At 51.4% G+C, this 13424-nt stretch overlaps 1 protein-coding gene across 1 annotated transcript in view; it reads right to left on the reverse strand.

The window, feature by feature from the left end:
* LOC149348519 (uncharacterized) overlaps window positions 1–12814 on the reverse strand; it is a 33657-nt gene extending 20843 nt beyond the window's left edge. Inside the window, exons 1-2 of the mRNA XM_089541781.1 lie at window positions 12312–12814; window positions 1157–1278 (exon numbers count right to left, since the gene is read on the reverse strand). Coding sequence (XP_089397907.1) covers window positions 1157–1278; window positions 12312–12814 — 625 coding nt within the window. The remainder of the gene's footprint in view (window positions 1–1156; window positions 1279–12311) is intronic.
* Window positions 12815–13424: the final 610 nt, after the last annotated feature.

A 13424-nucleotide genomic window follows, 5' to 3' on the forward strand; every position in this document is an offset into this window, starting at 1 on the left:
TCTCCCGTAAACAGGTGTTAACTGGCAACCCTGTTCACAGTAATTATAACATCAAAGACAACGTCCTAGCGAGAAGCGATAATGTGCCTGAATACACACTGCAGTCGTAGTATGTCTGTGTATCGGTGCATGGCCCCGGCAGTCCTTCGCTTTATCTAACGCTGATCACAGAATTATCTGTGTTTGCTTCCTCTTTCGCCTGTAACACTCTACTAAGCAGACCTGGGAATTTCTGCCGTTTCGTTCGTAGCTACTATTATACATTATCTAAACGTTTTATGTAATTTCATTCATGGATTCCTCTGTTGTTTTTCTTCTGTACAGTACGAAATTTCCGCCATAGCGGATATCTCTCGTAATTACAGGTACCATCTCTTCAACCTCCTTGAGGCCCATTCGTAATTAAATAAATTGATTGTCTCCCTCCTGAACCGGTATTTCAGTACGAATAACTCAGCGTTGTACTCTGCGGGGTTTTTTTTTTGTTTTTCAATTTACCGCTCACGCAAAAGCAGCCCGGCAGAAGAGGTGCGACCGAAATCGCGCGGTTAAGATTAAAATTGCTGTAAATGAGAGTACTTACGTGCTGACATCGGGGAACCTGTAATCAAATAGACATAGTAAACAGGGAAGAATTGATTTACAATGCACACACGAACAATCACTGCAGAACGCGAGGGAAGAGTAGGGACAAGACTGCTAGCTATAGCGATGGGGTTTTTGAATGTTAGTAGATGGTGTTTAAAGGCTGTGTGTTTATAGCAAATAATTTGCGTTTACTACAGCTTCTCAGGACTCAGGGAGGGGAAGTTAGCAGATGCCTTGTCCGACACTGTGCCAACATCCAAACAGATTACGTTGGCTGTGGCCCAATAGACCAGAACAGTCGCGTTTTATGACCACCGTTCCCTACGGGCAGCACATCATGTGACGATCGACTGAAAGGAAAATAGTTTAGCTCCGGCCTTCTTGGGCATTGTTAGGAGACACAATCGTCCTTTGAATACAGGAAAGAGATGGAGCTATGGCCTACATTGTCAATGCGAGGCTAATACTGCCTACACCTTCACCACAAGTGCAAGAACAGGCCGTTGAAATAGCCGTCATGAGCGGTATTGATACGAAGAAGGGTTTACGTATAACGGCGCCGACTTACCGGCATACATGAAGAACACAGTGACGGCGATGCTCAGCAGCAGAAAGGTGGCCAGCGCGGCGGCGGTCATCCACCGCAGACGGGACTCGGCGCTGAGCTGGGGATCTTTCTCGGCGTAGGGCCTGCGAATCGAACGCCGACTATAGGTTTCACTGGCGTTTCGTGATATATGGTTTGCTTTGGTTTATGGGGTTTTAACGTCCCAAAGCGACTAAGGCTATGAGAGACGCCGTAGTGGAGGGCTCCGGAAATTTCGACCACCTGGGGTTCTTTAACGTGCACTGACATCGCACAGTACACAGGCCCCTAGAATTTCTCCTCCAAAGAAATATGCCCGCCTCTCAGCCTAGTGCTTGCGGTCTCCGAGCGCGATCGCACGACCTGCGAAGGGCGGCTCCGAGTCCTTCGCAAACTATCACCTACGAAGGAGTGCGAATGGTCGGGAAGACGTCCGGAGATCTTCCCGTTTTGGCCACATGCCGCTTCTTTACTCCGCTTTAACTTCTCCTTACATCAATCCGAGTTGCTTCGCTTCGCCCTTACCATTCCTCGCGCTCCTTCGCCGCCTAGCATATCTGCCTCTACGCACGTGTTGCATCACGGCCAGCACTTACCTCATGTCTGGCAGTCACCGTGTGGAGATACGTAAGCTGGTAGTTTCTTCTTGACGAAGCTGTTGGGAGAACAGGTGACTATCAGTACTTTTCCTGTTCCGTACTGTTCCTCGGCCTACAAGTCCCTCTGTTAGATGTTTCAAGTTTCAAGTTTATTTTATTTACATCATAGATGTTGGTAGGTCCGAGTAAAAAGTGATCGCAGATCTTCACAGGCATATTTAGTGCAAAAGACGGAACTACAGCAAGAAAGCACGAACACGGGCGATCGCAGATCACTTGAGGAACCCCTGGACCCTCCTCTACTTGGCATACAGCAGGAAATATGAGTATTTTATAAAATATTGCAAACATCGGAATATCAGCCGACACTATAGACAAAACTTTTTACACAGACACAGATATACATACAAAATATTTTATACATCAACTAAATATATATACTTAACGTTTTGTTGCTTATGTGAAGGCAGCTTTAATTTCGCGCAAGCTCTTTTTGAAATAGCGACATTCATAGACTGTAATTGCTTTAATAAGTGTGGCATATTGAAACGTAGCATCTGATGAGATAGGCTGAAAAACCCTGTAATTTTTTTGTCAACATGCACACAAAAAAAACAACAAAGTATGCCTTCCCCACCTTTTCGTTACGACTTCCAGAATAACTGACGTCCCGATTAGTGCGCTATGTTGTCTTAGTCAAGAAGTTTACAAGTAACGTTAGGAGGGTGAATTATTGCTTTCAGCTGTGTACTACGGCAGTCCTGTAAAATGACTAACACATCTCAAGACAAAGTATATGCTGCGTGGACACATTTTCATTTGCACATTGCAGTGGATTTAAATTCTCTCAGTAAACACGCAATGATCCTTTCTAAACACAGCAAAAACATCGGAGAGTAATGGTCGGTGCACCTCGTGCAGTTCGCTCTTTTACTTAAAAATAAAAAAATACGCACTTATGTCGCATTGTTGTGCAATAATCAGCGAGTAAAAAAAAAACTTCAAGACCTATGACCCTCTTCAGGGGGCTCTGGAGCGAAAGGGAACTATGTTATCGTCATTATCACCACCCCAGCGGTTACGATACTTTCAGCGTCCGGCCAGTACAAATTGGTCGGCTTCAGATATAACTATGCTAGTTATAAACCATATTCGGTCCAGTGCCAAAGGCGTCTCCGACTGCTAGCCCATTGCGCCTGTCCTGCGCCAAACGCGACGACCCCCTCCCAGCTGACTTCCTTGCAATTTCGCTGAGCAACGATGCCCGCAAGTGGATGGAAGAAACGTCAGACGAGTACTCGAACCAAACCTCACTGTGACTGAAACCCGGATGTACCGGCCAATGGTGATTTTTTTCTTAGCCGCCTAGCCAAGCACTTATGGCAGCCCTTCAGCTCCGAATCTGTGTAAATTAAGGTGAATCTTTGTCCTCACTTCTTGACACCTTTCTGTCTTTAGGAATGCCGTAAAGGCTCCGTTATATGCTTGATAAGCAAAAACTGTTGCTCGCTTACATTTCGAAAGCAGGTACGTATATATGCGGATCATTGCTTATGATGAAGTTTGAGAGCACATACATTGGCATATGAAAACACTTGTGGCATGTTGATGTCATTTAGATGTCATAGAACTCAAATTTCCTATTTGATCTCTCCGGCTGGCTATAGGCTGCCTCACGTACTACGAAGTGAAACAGCGATAGACGTGCCATGTACCTAGAGGCTTTCGTTTGGGCTAAAACCCGATTTTACCTGATTCTCGCACTCCGAGCACAATTCCAAAGAATTCGGTTAAGCCGGATTTCTTCACGCAAATTCCACTTCTAGGATTTATTCCGCAAATTCCACATCGCACAGTACACGGGCCTCTAGAATTTCATCTTCATCGAAATTCATGGGAATTTTAATGTGGTTCAATTCCCATGTTAAAATAGCGTCTGGCGCTTTAATTCCATCTGCCTCGCGCGACAACGCAGATGATCAGGTACACAGAGCCATTGTCGCTATGTGACACATTTCTGCGCTGTGTTCACCGGCTGACACACAAGATGGACAAACTGTAACCGTGGGTGGTGTTGCAATAGTCCTCCTGCATGAACCTCTCGTTGAGGTAAGCACGTGGTCACATTCTGCGGCTTCCTTGCAAGCGAGGCGACGTCTTTAGTCTTAACAAATCAGGCTTCCGCCGCAGTAATTTGAACAAATCTCTGTTCGGTGAGCGAAGACGGTGGACAAAGAGGCTAGTGCTCAGCTGAAGTCTGCTGGTTCGGAATGGTTCTATTCACGCATCTAGGCTATCTCTCTTGACTGCTGAATCCTGGCGTGTAACGACCGTACACTGGCCGTAACGACCACCTTGAAACGCCACAGAAGCTGTGGTACATGCTTCTGCCCGGCACACGTGATGTGGAGCAGCCGTGGGTGGTAGCCGAGACAAACACTGCAGAAAGGACCAGGAAAAGGCGGCTCGCCTGAGCTGGTAGACTAGGCAGGTCCAGGTCGGGTGGCGGCAGGCACGAACAGTTAGCACGAGCGTCTTCTTTCCCTTCTTCTTTTCATCCCACGCAGAGGATGGTGGCAGTGGCGACACTAGGGGGGTACGAGCGGTGCGGTTTTTTGGTTGGCCTCAAATAAAATGGCCCATACCCACTGCGGGGGAGTGGCCAAGACACAAGCGGTGAACTGCAGGAAAGAGGAACGTTTGTAGAGGAGGAAAAGGAGTAGTAATAGGGAATAGGCTGCGGAGGTGGCGGGGTGTAGCCGCAGTTCGGGACGAAATGGGGGGGGGGGGGGGGGGACTACGGTCGCTACTTTGCGCTTGCCACTAGAGAATTTTTTTTTAACATGACAGCGTTCATGCTGCCGTTCTGCAGAAAATTTGACGTGCGGAAAATCCCAGTAGTTTCAAATGTCCAGCGTGACGGATGGCAACCTGTCTACCGGATTGTGAGGAAAGTGCCCACCGTGGCAGGTGGCGGTTAATTAAATGATTGGTCCCGAGAGGTCGCTCGGGGAGAACAACCTGGGTCTCACAAGCCCCATCAATGGCTGTGATTGAAACAGCCACCTGCAGGGGCAGTGGCGCATCGCTTAACCGCTGCGCCACGGCTCCAGGAGGGGTATGAGGACTCCCAGGGATCTATGAATGTTAAGTAGAGAATAAGCAATTCCATAGATTGACTTTCACGTTTGCCTTTTTGAGCGCATCTATATTGTTACGGTGCATTGTATTACGGTAATATTACTGTATTACGGTATGATACGGTAGTATTACGGCAATAATATTGACGCTAGCGCTACTGAAGACGACGACGTGAGGACATTAAGCGAAAAGGACGAAGTTCGCCACCATCGGACTCGGCACCGGACGTTCTTGGGAGCCTTCTAAACCGCCTTGAGCGTCAGCGCGTCTTACACCGACGTGACATCTGGTGGAGGTGCTGGGTACATCTTTCATGTACCGGACGCCCCCATCAAGCCGCGATTCCAGCAGAGGTCGACCACCCCCGGTAGACACGCCCGTTCACCAGGGCAGCCGCCGACTACAAGGCCTATCTCCCGAGTTCGGGCTGCTCCCTGACCACAAGTCAACAAGGAGTACCGGCGCTGCTGCAATGAATCCTCCAACATCAACTGCGCCCGTCCTTCTCCATCACCAACGGGATCCGCCGCGTTTCCACGGCCTACCTCATGAGGACGCCGAGGACTGGCTCGACCAGTTCGACCGGGTGGCCACATTCAATTCTTGGGACGGGGACTCAAAGATGCGCCATGTTTATTTTGCTCTGGAAGACTCTGCAAGGACATGGTACGTAAACCATGAATCTTGCCTGCAAACATGGGAGACATTCAAAGCAGAATTTCTCCAGGCGTTCACCAGTACGTTTCGCAAGGAGAAGGCCGACCTTCTTCTGCAGAATCGCATCCAACTTCCGAACGAAAGTGTAATGGTGTACGTGGAAGAGATGACACGCCTCTTCCGTCGCGCAGACCCAAGCATGCCGGAGGAAAAGAAGGTGCGATTGCTGATGAAGGGTGTAAAGAAGCAGCTTTTCGCAGGCCTGGTTCGGAGTCCACCCGCAACAGTAAACGACTTCGTCAAGGAAGCAGTGTCCATTGAGAAATCACTCGACATGCGGGCACGACAGTACGAGCGCACTAACGTATCGATGCTCTGCACCCGTACTGAGGGAACCTCCATGACCTTAGGAGAATCGCTGCGTGAGGTCATTCGAGCCATTGTAAGGGAAGAGGTGGCGAAGGCTTTGCAGCACACCCCTGCTCAGCCGCAGATTGCGTCGTTTACAGATGTCATTCGCGAGGAGGTCGAACAAGCATTAGGTACGTCGCAGCTTCCGGCAGCCACTCCACCGCCGCCACAAACATTGAGTTATGCTGCCGCCGCAAGCCGTTTCCTTCCGGCCTCGACCCAACGATATGAAGCACCTACGCCAGCCGCTCCTCAGCTTCCACCTTCCCAGTCGAACATTGTCCAGCGACCTAGGCGTCGCAGAACTGACGTCTGGAGAACCCCGGACCATCGACCGTTGTGCTACCATTGCGGGGCACCTGGGCACATCTGGCGCCGCTGTCCATATAAGGAGATGGGTCTTCGAGGGTACCCCTTCGGTGCTCTCCGTCCGCTGCCTGGAGAGCGGCCAAGGGAGATCGCAGATTACATCTCCCATGCGGACTCCGGCCAGCGTCGCATCTCGCGATCACCATCTCCGCGCCGCTACAGTTCTCCGGGACCCACCGACCAGGGCCAGTCTAGAAGTCCCCGTAGGGGAAACTAGACGCGGCAGCCTCTGGAGGTGCGGCTGCTCGACGACAAGAACAAGACCCTCCAACGCCGCCAGACACATCGCCAATGCCGTGCAACACACCGTCCTCGACGACCCACGAACGACAGCATGTTAAGACAAGCCGACAACCCGCCGCACTTCTTCGTAACAACGACGCTTCTCTTCGACGCCGCATCCCTTCGACGCACCAAAGCCGCGATCGGACTCCTCGACAGTACCGCAAGACGCCACCACCGGCCGATTTAGACGTTTCAGTAGACGGCACAGCCGTAACTGCTTTAGTTGACACTGGTGCCGATTATTCTGTGCTCAGTAGACAATTCGCCGCTGTGCTCAAAAAGGTTATGACAGCTTGGGACGGCCCGCAGTTACGTACCGCTGGGGGACATTTGATTGCGCCGATAGGAATGTGCACGGCTAGGGTCACGGTGCAAGGGCAAACGTTCCCTGCAAGGTTTGTTGTCCTCGCTGATTGCTCTCGTGATGTTCTCCTGGGTATGGACTTCCTAACGGACAACGGAGCCATCATCGACCTGCAGTCCCAGTCCGTCCAGTTTTCGACAGAGAATGCCATTGACACCACAGATGCCTTCCCGTCGGCGCTCCATATTCTTGACGAGCAAGTGACCGTGCCTCCCCGCTCCAGTATACTGGTGACTGTCGGTTCGCATACCATTCGAGACACTGAAGGTATAGTCGAGAGTAAACAACTTTTGCTTCTCGACCGCGGTATTGCAGTACCTCGGGCGGTCGTGTTTCTGGAAGACGGCAAAGTTGATGTACTCCTGACTAATTTCAGCAATGAGCACCAGCACCTGAACAAGGGGACGACTGTCGCTTACATAGATGCCGTCACTGATACCAAGTGCGCACAAAGCCTGACTCGTGTTTCACAACCGGATCCAGAGGACATAGTCGACGTCAAGTACGACATTAATCAGACATTGCCGCAACAACAACAAGGCATGCTGCGTGACCTGCTCAATCACTACAGACACACATTTGCGTCGTCTCCGCAAGTCGGCAGGACACACCTTGCTACACATCGGATTATTACGGACGACACGACGCCACCACTGCGACAGTCACCCTACCGTGTTTCCTCTAGAGAACGCGCCGCCATCAGCACGCAAGTAAAGGAAATGCTTGATAACGACGTCATTCGACCGTCTCGGAGCCCCTGGGCCGCACCTGTCGTGCTCGTAAAGAAAAAGGACGGAACATTGCGGTTCTGCGTTGATTACCGGCGACTGAATAACATTACTAAAAAGGACGTTTACCCTTTGCCCAGAATCGACGACGCTTTGGATCGTTTATGCAACGCCAAGTATTTCTCCTCCATGGATTTGAAGTCTGGGTACTGGCAAATAGAGGTAGACGAGAGGGACCGCGAGAAGACGGCATTCATCACTCCAGACGGGTTGTACGAGTTCCAGGTCATGCCATTTGGTCTTTGCTCCGCCCCAGCGACCTTTCAGAGGCTTATGGACACAGTACTCGTAGACCTGAAATGGCACACTTGCCTCGTATACCTGGACGATGTGATCGTATTCGCCCCAACTTTTGACGAGCACCTTCGTCGCCTCGAGGCGGTGCTGCAGGCCATAAAATCCTCTCGACTCACTCTAAAAGCCGAGAAGTGTCACTTCGGTTACGAGGAGTTGAAGTTTTTGGGTCACCTCGTGAACCAAGAAGGGGTCCTTCCGGACCCTGAAAAAACCGTCGCCATCGCGAATTTCCCGCCGCCACGCGATCAGAAAGAAGTTCGGCGTTTCCTTGGACTATGTGCGTATTATCGCCGCTTTGTGAAAAACTTCTCTAAAATCGCTGCGACCCTTACTTACCTGACCAAGGCCGATGTCCAATTCCAGTGGGAAGCGCCGCAACAACAGGCGTTCCTAGAGCTTCAACGCCGCTTACAGTCACCACCCATTCTGGCGCACTTTGATGAATATGCTGACACTGAGGTACACACCGACGCCAGCAATGTCGGTTTGGGTGCAGTCCTAGTTCAGGTCCAGAAAAATCAACATCGTGTAATTGCCTACGCCAGTCGTGCACTGTCTAAGGCCGAGGCAAACTACTCTGCCACCGAAAAAGAATGCCTCGCCATCGTGTGGGCAATTTCCAAGTTTCGACCATACCTTTACGGTCGACCTTTCAAAGTAGTGACCGACCATCACGCACTTTGTTGGCTGGCCAACATAAAGGATCCTTCAGGGCGCCTTGCACGATGGAGTCTCCGACTGCAGGAATACGACATTTCTGTAACCTACAAATCCGGCCACAAACACTTGGACGCCGACTGCCTTTCCCGTGCCCCTGCACAACCAGCTCCTGACGACGCTGCGGACGACGACGCCTTTGTGACCGCCCTAAACTCTACCGACTTTGCTGACCAACAACGCGCCGACCCGGACCTTCGAGACGTCATTGATTATTTTGAAGGTGCCAGTGGCAGAGTACCTGCCGCCTTCCGGCGAGCTTTGTCTTCCATCTGCCTCCGTGACGGCGTACTCTACAAAAAGAACTTTTCTTCTAACAGTCGCGAGTACTTGCTCGTCGTGCCCGAGAACCTACGCGTCGAAATTTTGAATGCCTGCCACGACGAACCTGCTTCCGGCCACCTTGGCGTCACTAGAACGCAAGCCAAGATTCGCGAAAAATACTACTGGCCTCGCCTTGGACATGACGTTACGCATTACGTTCGCTCTTGCCGTGACTCTCAGCGCCGCAAGGTTCCTCCTGCCAAGCCCGCCGGCTTCCTCAAGCCCATTGACCCGCCGTCCCGACCATTCCAACAAATCGGGATGGACTTGATCGGCCCGTTCCCCATATCAAACTCCGGAAAGCGGTGGATAATTGTCGCCACAGACTATCTCACGCGTTACGCGGAGACAGCTGCTCTTTCGAGTGGAACCGCTATCGATGTGGCCAAATTTTTTGTGCTTCAGATCGTCCTGCGCCACGGCGCACCCCGGGTTCTCATTACTGACCGAGGAGCTGCCTTTACTGCTGAGCTCATGCAGCATATCCTTGCTTTCAGCCACACGAGCCACCGCAGGTCGACCTCATACCACCCCCAGACGAACGGCTTGACCGAACGTCTGAACAAGACTCTCGCGGATATGCTTTCGATGTACGTGGACGTGGAGCACAAAACGTGGGATGAAGTCCTGCCTTATGTCACGTTCGCCTATAATACCGCCGTCCAGGAAACAACCAACATGACACCGTTCAGTCTCGTCTATGGACGACAGGTGACCACAACACTCGACGCTATGCTTCCCCACGTCGACGACCACCCAAATGCCGACGTTGCCCACTTTTTACAGCGCGCCGAGGCTGCTCGTCAACTAGCCCGGGTGCGAATTCGCGCTCAGCAGGACCAAGATGCCCGACGGTACAACCTGCGGAGACGGGCGGTCGAATATTTCCCAGGCGACCTTGTCTGGGTTTGGTCCCCAATCCGACGTCGCGGACTCAGCGACAAGCTCTTACGTCGTTACTTCGGCCCCTACCAAGTCCTGCGGCGCATCGGCGATCTCAACTATGAAGTCATTCCTGATCAAACACCACGCTCACGACGCGACGCGCGCCCCGAGGTGGTCCACGTCGTTCGCCTGAAACCGTATCACGCAAGGACACTGTGACACTCCCTCTGACGCTAGTTTCCTTTAGCATCGGGACGATGCTTTTCGAACGGGGGGGCTAATGACGCTAGCGCTACTGAAGACGACGACGTGAGGACATTAAGCGAAAAGGACGAAGTTCGCCACCATCGGACTCGGCACCGGACGTTCTTGGGAGCCTTCTAAACCGCCTTGAGCGTTAGCGCGTCTTACACCGACGTGACAATATTACCACTGTACTGTGGCAGCAGCATCCTGTATGGTAGACTTCATTTCAGTCTCTTTTTCGGGCCTTGATGCGGACCTTTTGTGTGCACTATTTCGATAAGGCTGGAGAGCTCTCACCAATGCTTGCTGCTGACCAAGAAGGAATATCTACTATCGTTAATCTTTTTAGTGAAGCGGGGCCTCAGCACAATTGTGCGGAGGGTCGTTTCGGTCACGGTCAGCTCACCAGTCTCTCTCCTCTGGTCGACACATTTGCGGTACGGTCTTACCCAGCAGAGTTCGCGCCATGAACGAATACTTGTTCCGTAATAAACTTATCTGGTCGACTCCTCACCACCTCGGTGGGCAGGTCCACCCTTTCACGAACAGCCGACCCGCAAGCCACCAACACCCTGCTCCTGACTGGGATTCTCCTCACCACTATCCGCTCGCACCTTTCTACAGGCCCTGCATGACTCTCGTCACGTGACCTCTTCGTCGTCTTTATTTTACCGCGATAGCTTTAAGGCTTCAGTTGCGCGGAAAATCCGGCGTCCTTAGTGTCGTCGGCTTTGTGAGAGAAAATGGGGTGGCGAATGGTGGACCAAGTAGTCATGCCCCGGCGAAGCAACCTAGGTGGGCAACCTAGGTCACGTGACCGTGTGGCGTCATCACAACATACCCAATGGATTGCGAGTAAACTGACCTCCGTGGACGATGGAAGTTAAATTTAATTACCGATCGCGACAGGTAACCCGGGAAGAGCAACTTGGGTCGCACAAACCCCACCGGTGGCAGTATCTGCCATTGCAGGGCAGTGGCGCATCCCTTAACCGTTGCACAAGGAGTGGTACAAGGGCTCCCAGGGATCTATGAATGTAAAGTTGAGAGTGACCAATTCCGCATATATGGTCATTAACTTATTAACCCTTCATTAACTATTAACCTTCAGGCGGAGTTTAAGTGTCCCCTCCAGCTTTTGCCAATGTCTGTGCTTGTATACATTCCTAACCTTCTGCATAAAACAAATAATTTAATCCCCCATGTTATTGCTTGGGTCGTCGAGTATTGTTCTATGTGCTCGATGAATATGTACGTACTGACCCACATAACCGTTACAAGAGAAAAAATAACGTAAACACAAAACTACAGGCTCAAACGTAGCTTTAAAGCGAACTGCTGATAATGAAGAAAGAAAATACCAAATTAAATGGAAATAAGCGCGCAGAGGTCATGCTGCATTCCTGCACATGCTCTTTAATCAACGTTATTTAGACTGCTTACAATGCGCCACAGTCATGGAACACACATCTCCTGAATGTGCATGCACAAATCAGATGTGCAATGCAAAACTGAGTCTTTCTCGCACACCGACCAACTGTAGAACGCGTTAATGTCTTGGGGCAGGGCGCTGATATTCCGTTATTAATGCAGGACTGACAGGAGGCAAACAGTCTCCATTGCAAGTGCGATGTCATACACGTGTACGGCACAGGACATGTTAAAAGTAGATAACACATGTTACATGAAGACAAATTAGTTATTCTGCAGATTGTACCACTGGATGGATGCCAAGGGCAGACAGCCGATTAGCGACCACACAGCAGCACTGGCGCTGCCTCGCATCTTCATTACGCGCCAGCAAGAGTTGTCGGAACTGTACTTGTAGATGCTTCCAAAGTAGGTCTACTGGAGGCGACTGTAGGCGGCAGGTATGTATAGTTGTCCGTTACCAACAAAAGATAGTGGCTGCATCTGTCCACAGGGACCGAGCTGTTCACCTGCGGAGACAATGAGCTGGCGGCGGTCGTGTCAAAGTAGGCCAGGCGGTTGCAGTAGTCTTCGTTGAGAACCCGGGACGGCTCCTAGGCGTCCCTGCGGCCGCCCATATGTACATACGGTCTCCAATGGCCGACGCGGAGTGGAAGCATCGCGGCCGTGTGGGCTGGCCCTTGGCGTGCAGGTGCTGCGGCAGCATGCTCTTCAAGTCTAGGATGCGCACGTCTTGCGAGGAATCATCCGCGTCGATGGCGCCTATGATGCATGCACAGCTGCAGTCACGCGGGCATGGCAGTTGGTCGCATACCTTGGGACGGCTCGTGTTGTAAAAGCAGTACATGACACTGCAGGCCCCGTTGCCATCGTGGCCTCCCCAGAGGTAAATGCTGTCGCCATACGCCACAACAGTGTGACCGCACCTATGGAAGGGCTCGCCTTCAGGGTGCGGTTCCTTCTGGATGGGTAGGCAGCGCAGGGATGCTGTGTCGAGGACCTGGATGTCAACTGTATGTCGGGTTATGCAGTCCTCGTCAGTGTAGTAGCCGCCATACGAATGGATCTTATCGTCGACGGCGGCGGCCGTGTGGTTTACGCGGCGATGTCCACCCCCCAATCGCATCGTCCAAAATTTTCTCTGACCACATTCAGCTTTCTAGACTGTTGAGGCTTGCACGAGCTGGGGTTCGGAATCCGCTGAATACGTTCCTTCGCGTGACGTTGATGCCGATACCAATCGGTGCACTGCCACTGACTTCCCAAATGTTCTCTCCTTTGCCTCTATGTCTCTAGGTAGCATAAGAGGGCACTAGCACAGCTTCGGTCCTCACTATTCGATCACGTTCCTACGTGGCACTCGCGGTACTACTGGACATACTATGTCTGCCACTATGGACGAGGGTGGCGCTGGTGAACACTCTCAAGGTTCGGTTACATTACACATAATTACCACCCACAAAGTAGAAGACTGGACAGCCGTCGCCGTAGCTCACTTAGTAGAGCCCCTGGCGCGAAATTCGGAGGTCGTAACTTCTGATACCACCGGGGCCATGTGGTTGTTTTTTCTTCAGCTTATATTAATTTCCCATTGATGAAATCTACAAATAAAAAAACACATCCCCTATGCACCTTGGTTGCGGTGATTGCTAGCTAACGTCATGGATGTCACAACGAGCACCTCTTTCCATACCCTTGTCTTCCAAAGTGTTGCGTGACGCTTGGCTGATAGCGCC

Source organism: Amblyomma mixtum, chromosome 4 (assembly GCF_055824585.1).
Source record: "Amblyomma mixtum isolate Tamu chromosome 4, ASM5582458v1, whole genome shotgun sequence".
In the NCBI taxonomy this organism is placed as follows: Eukaryota; Metazoa; Arthropoda; class Arachnida; order Ixodida; family Ixodidae; genus Amblyomma; species Amblyomma mixtum.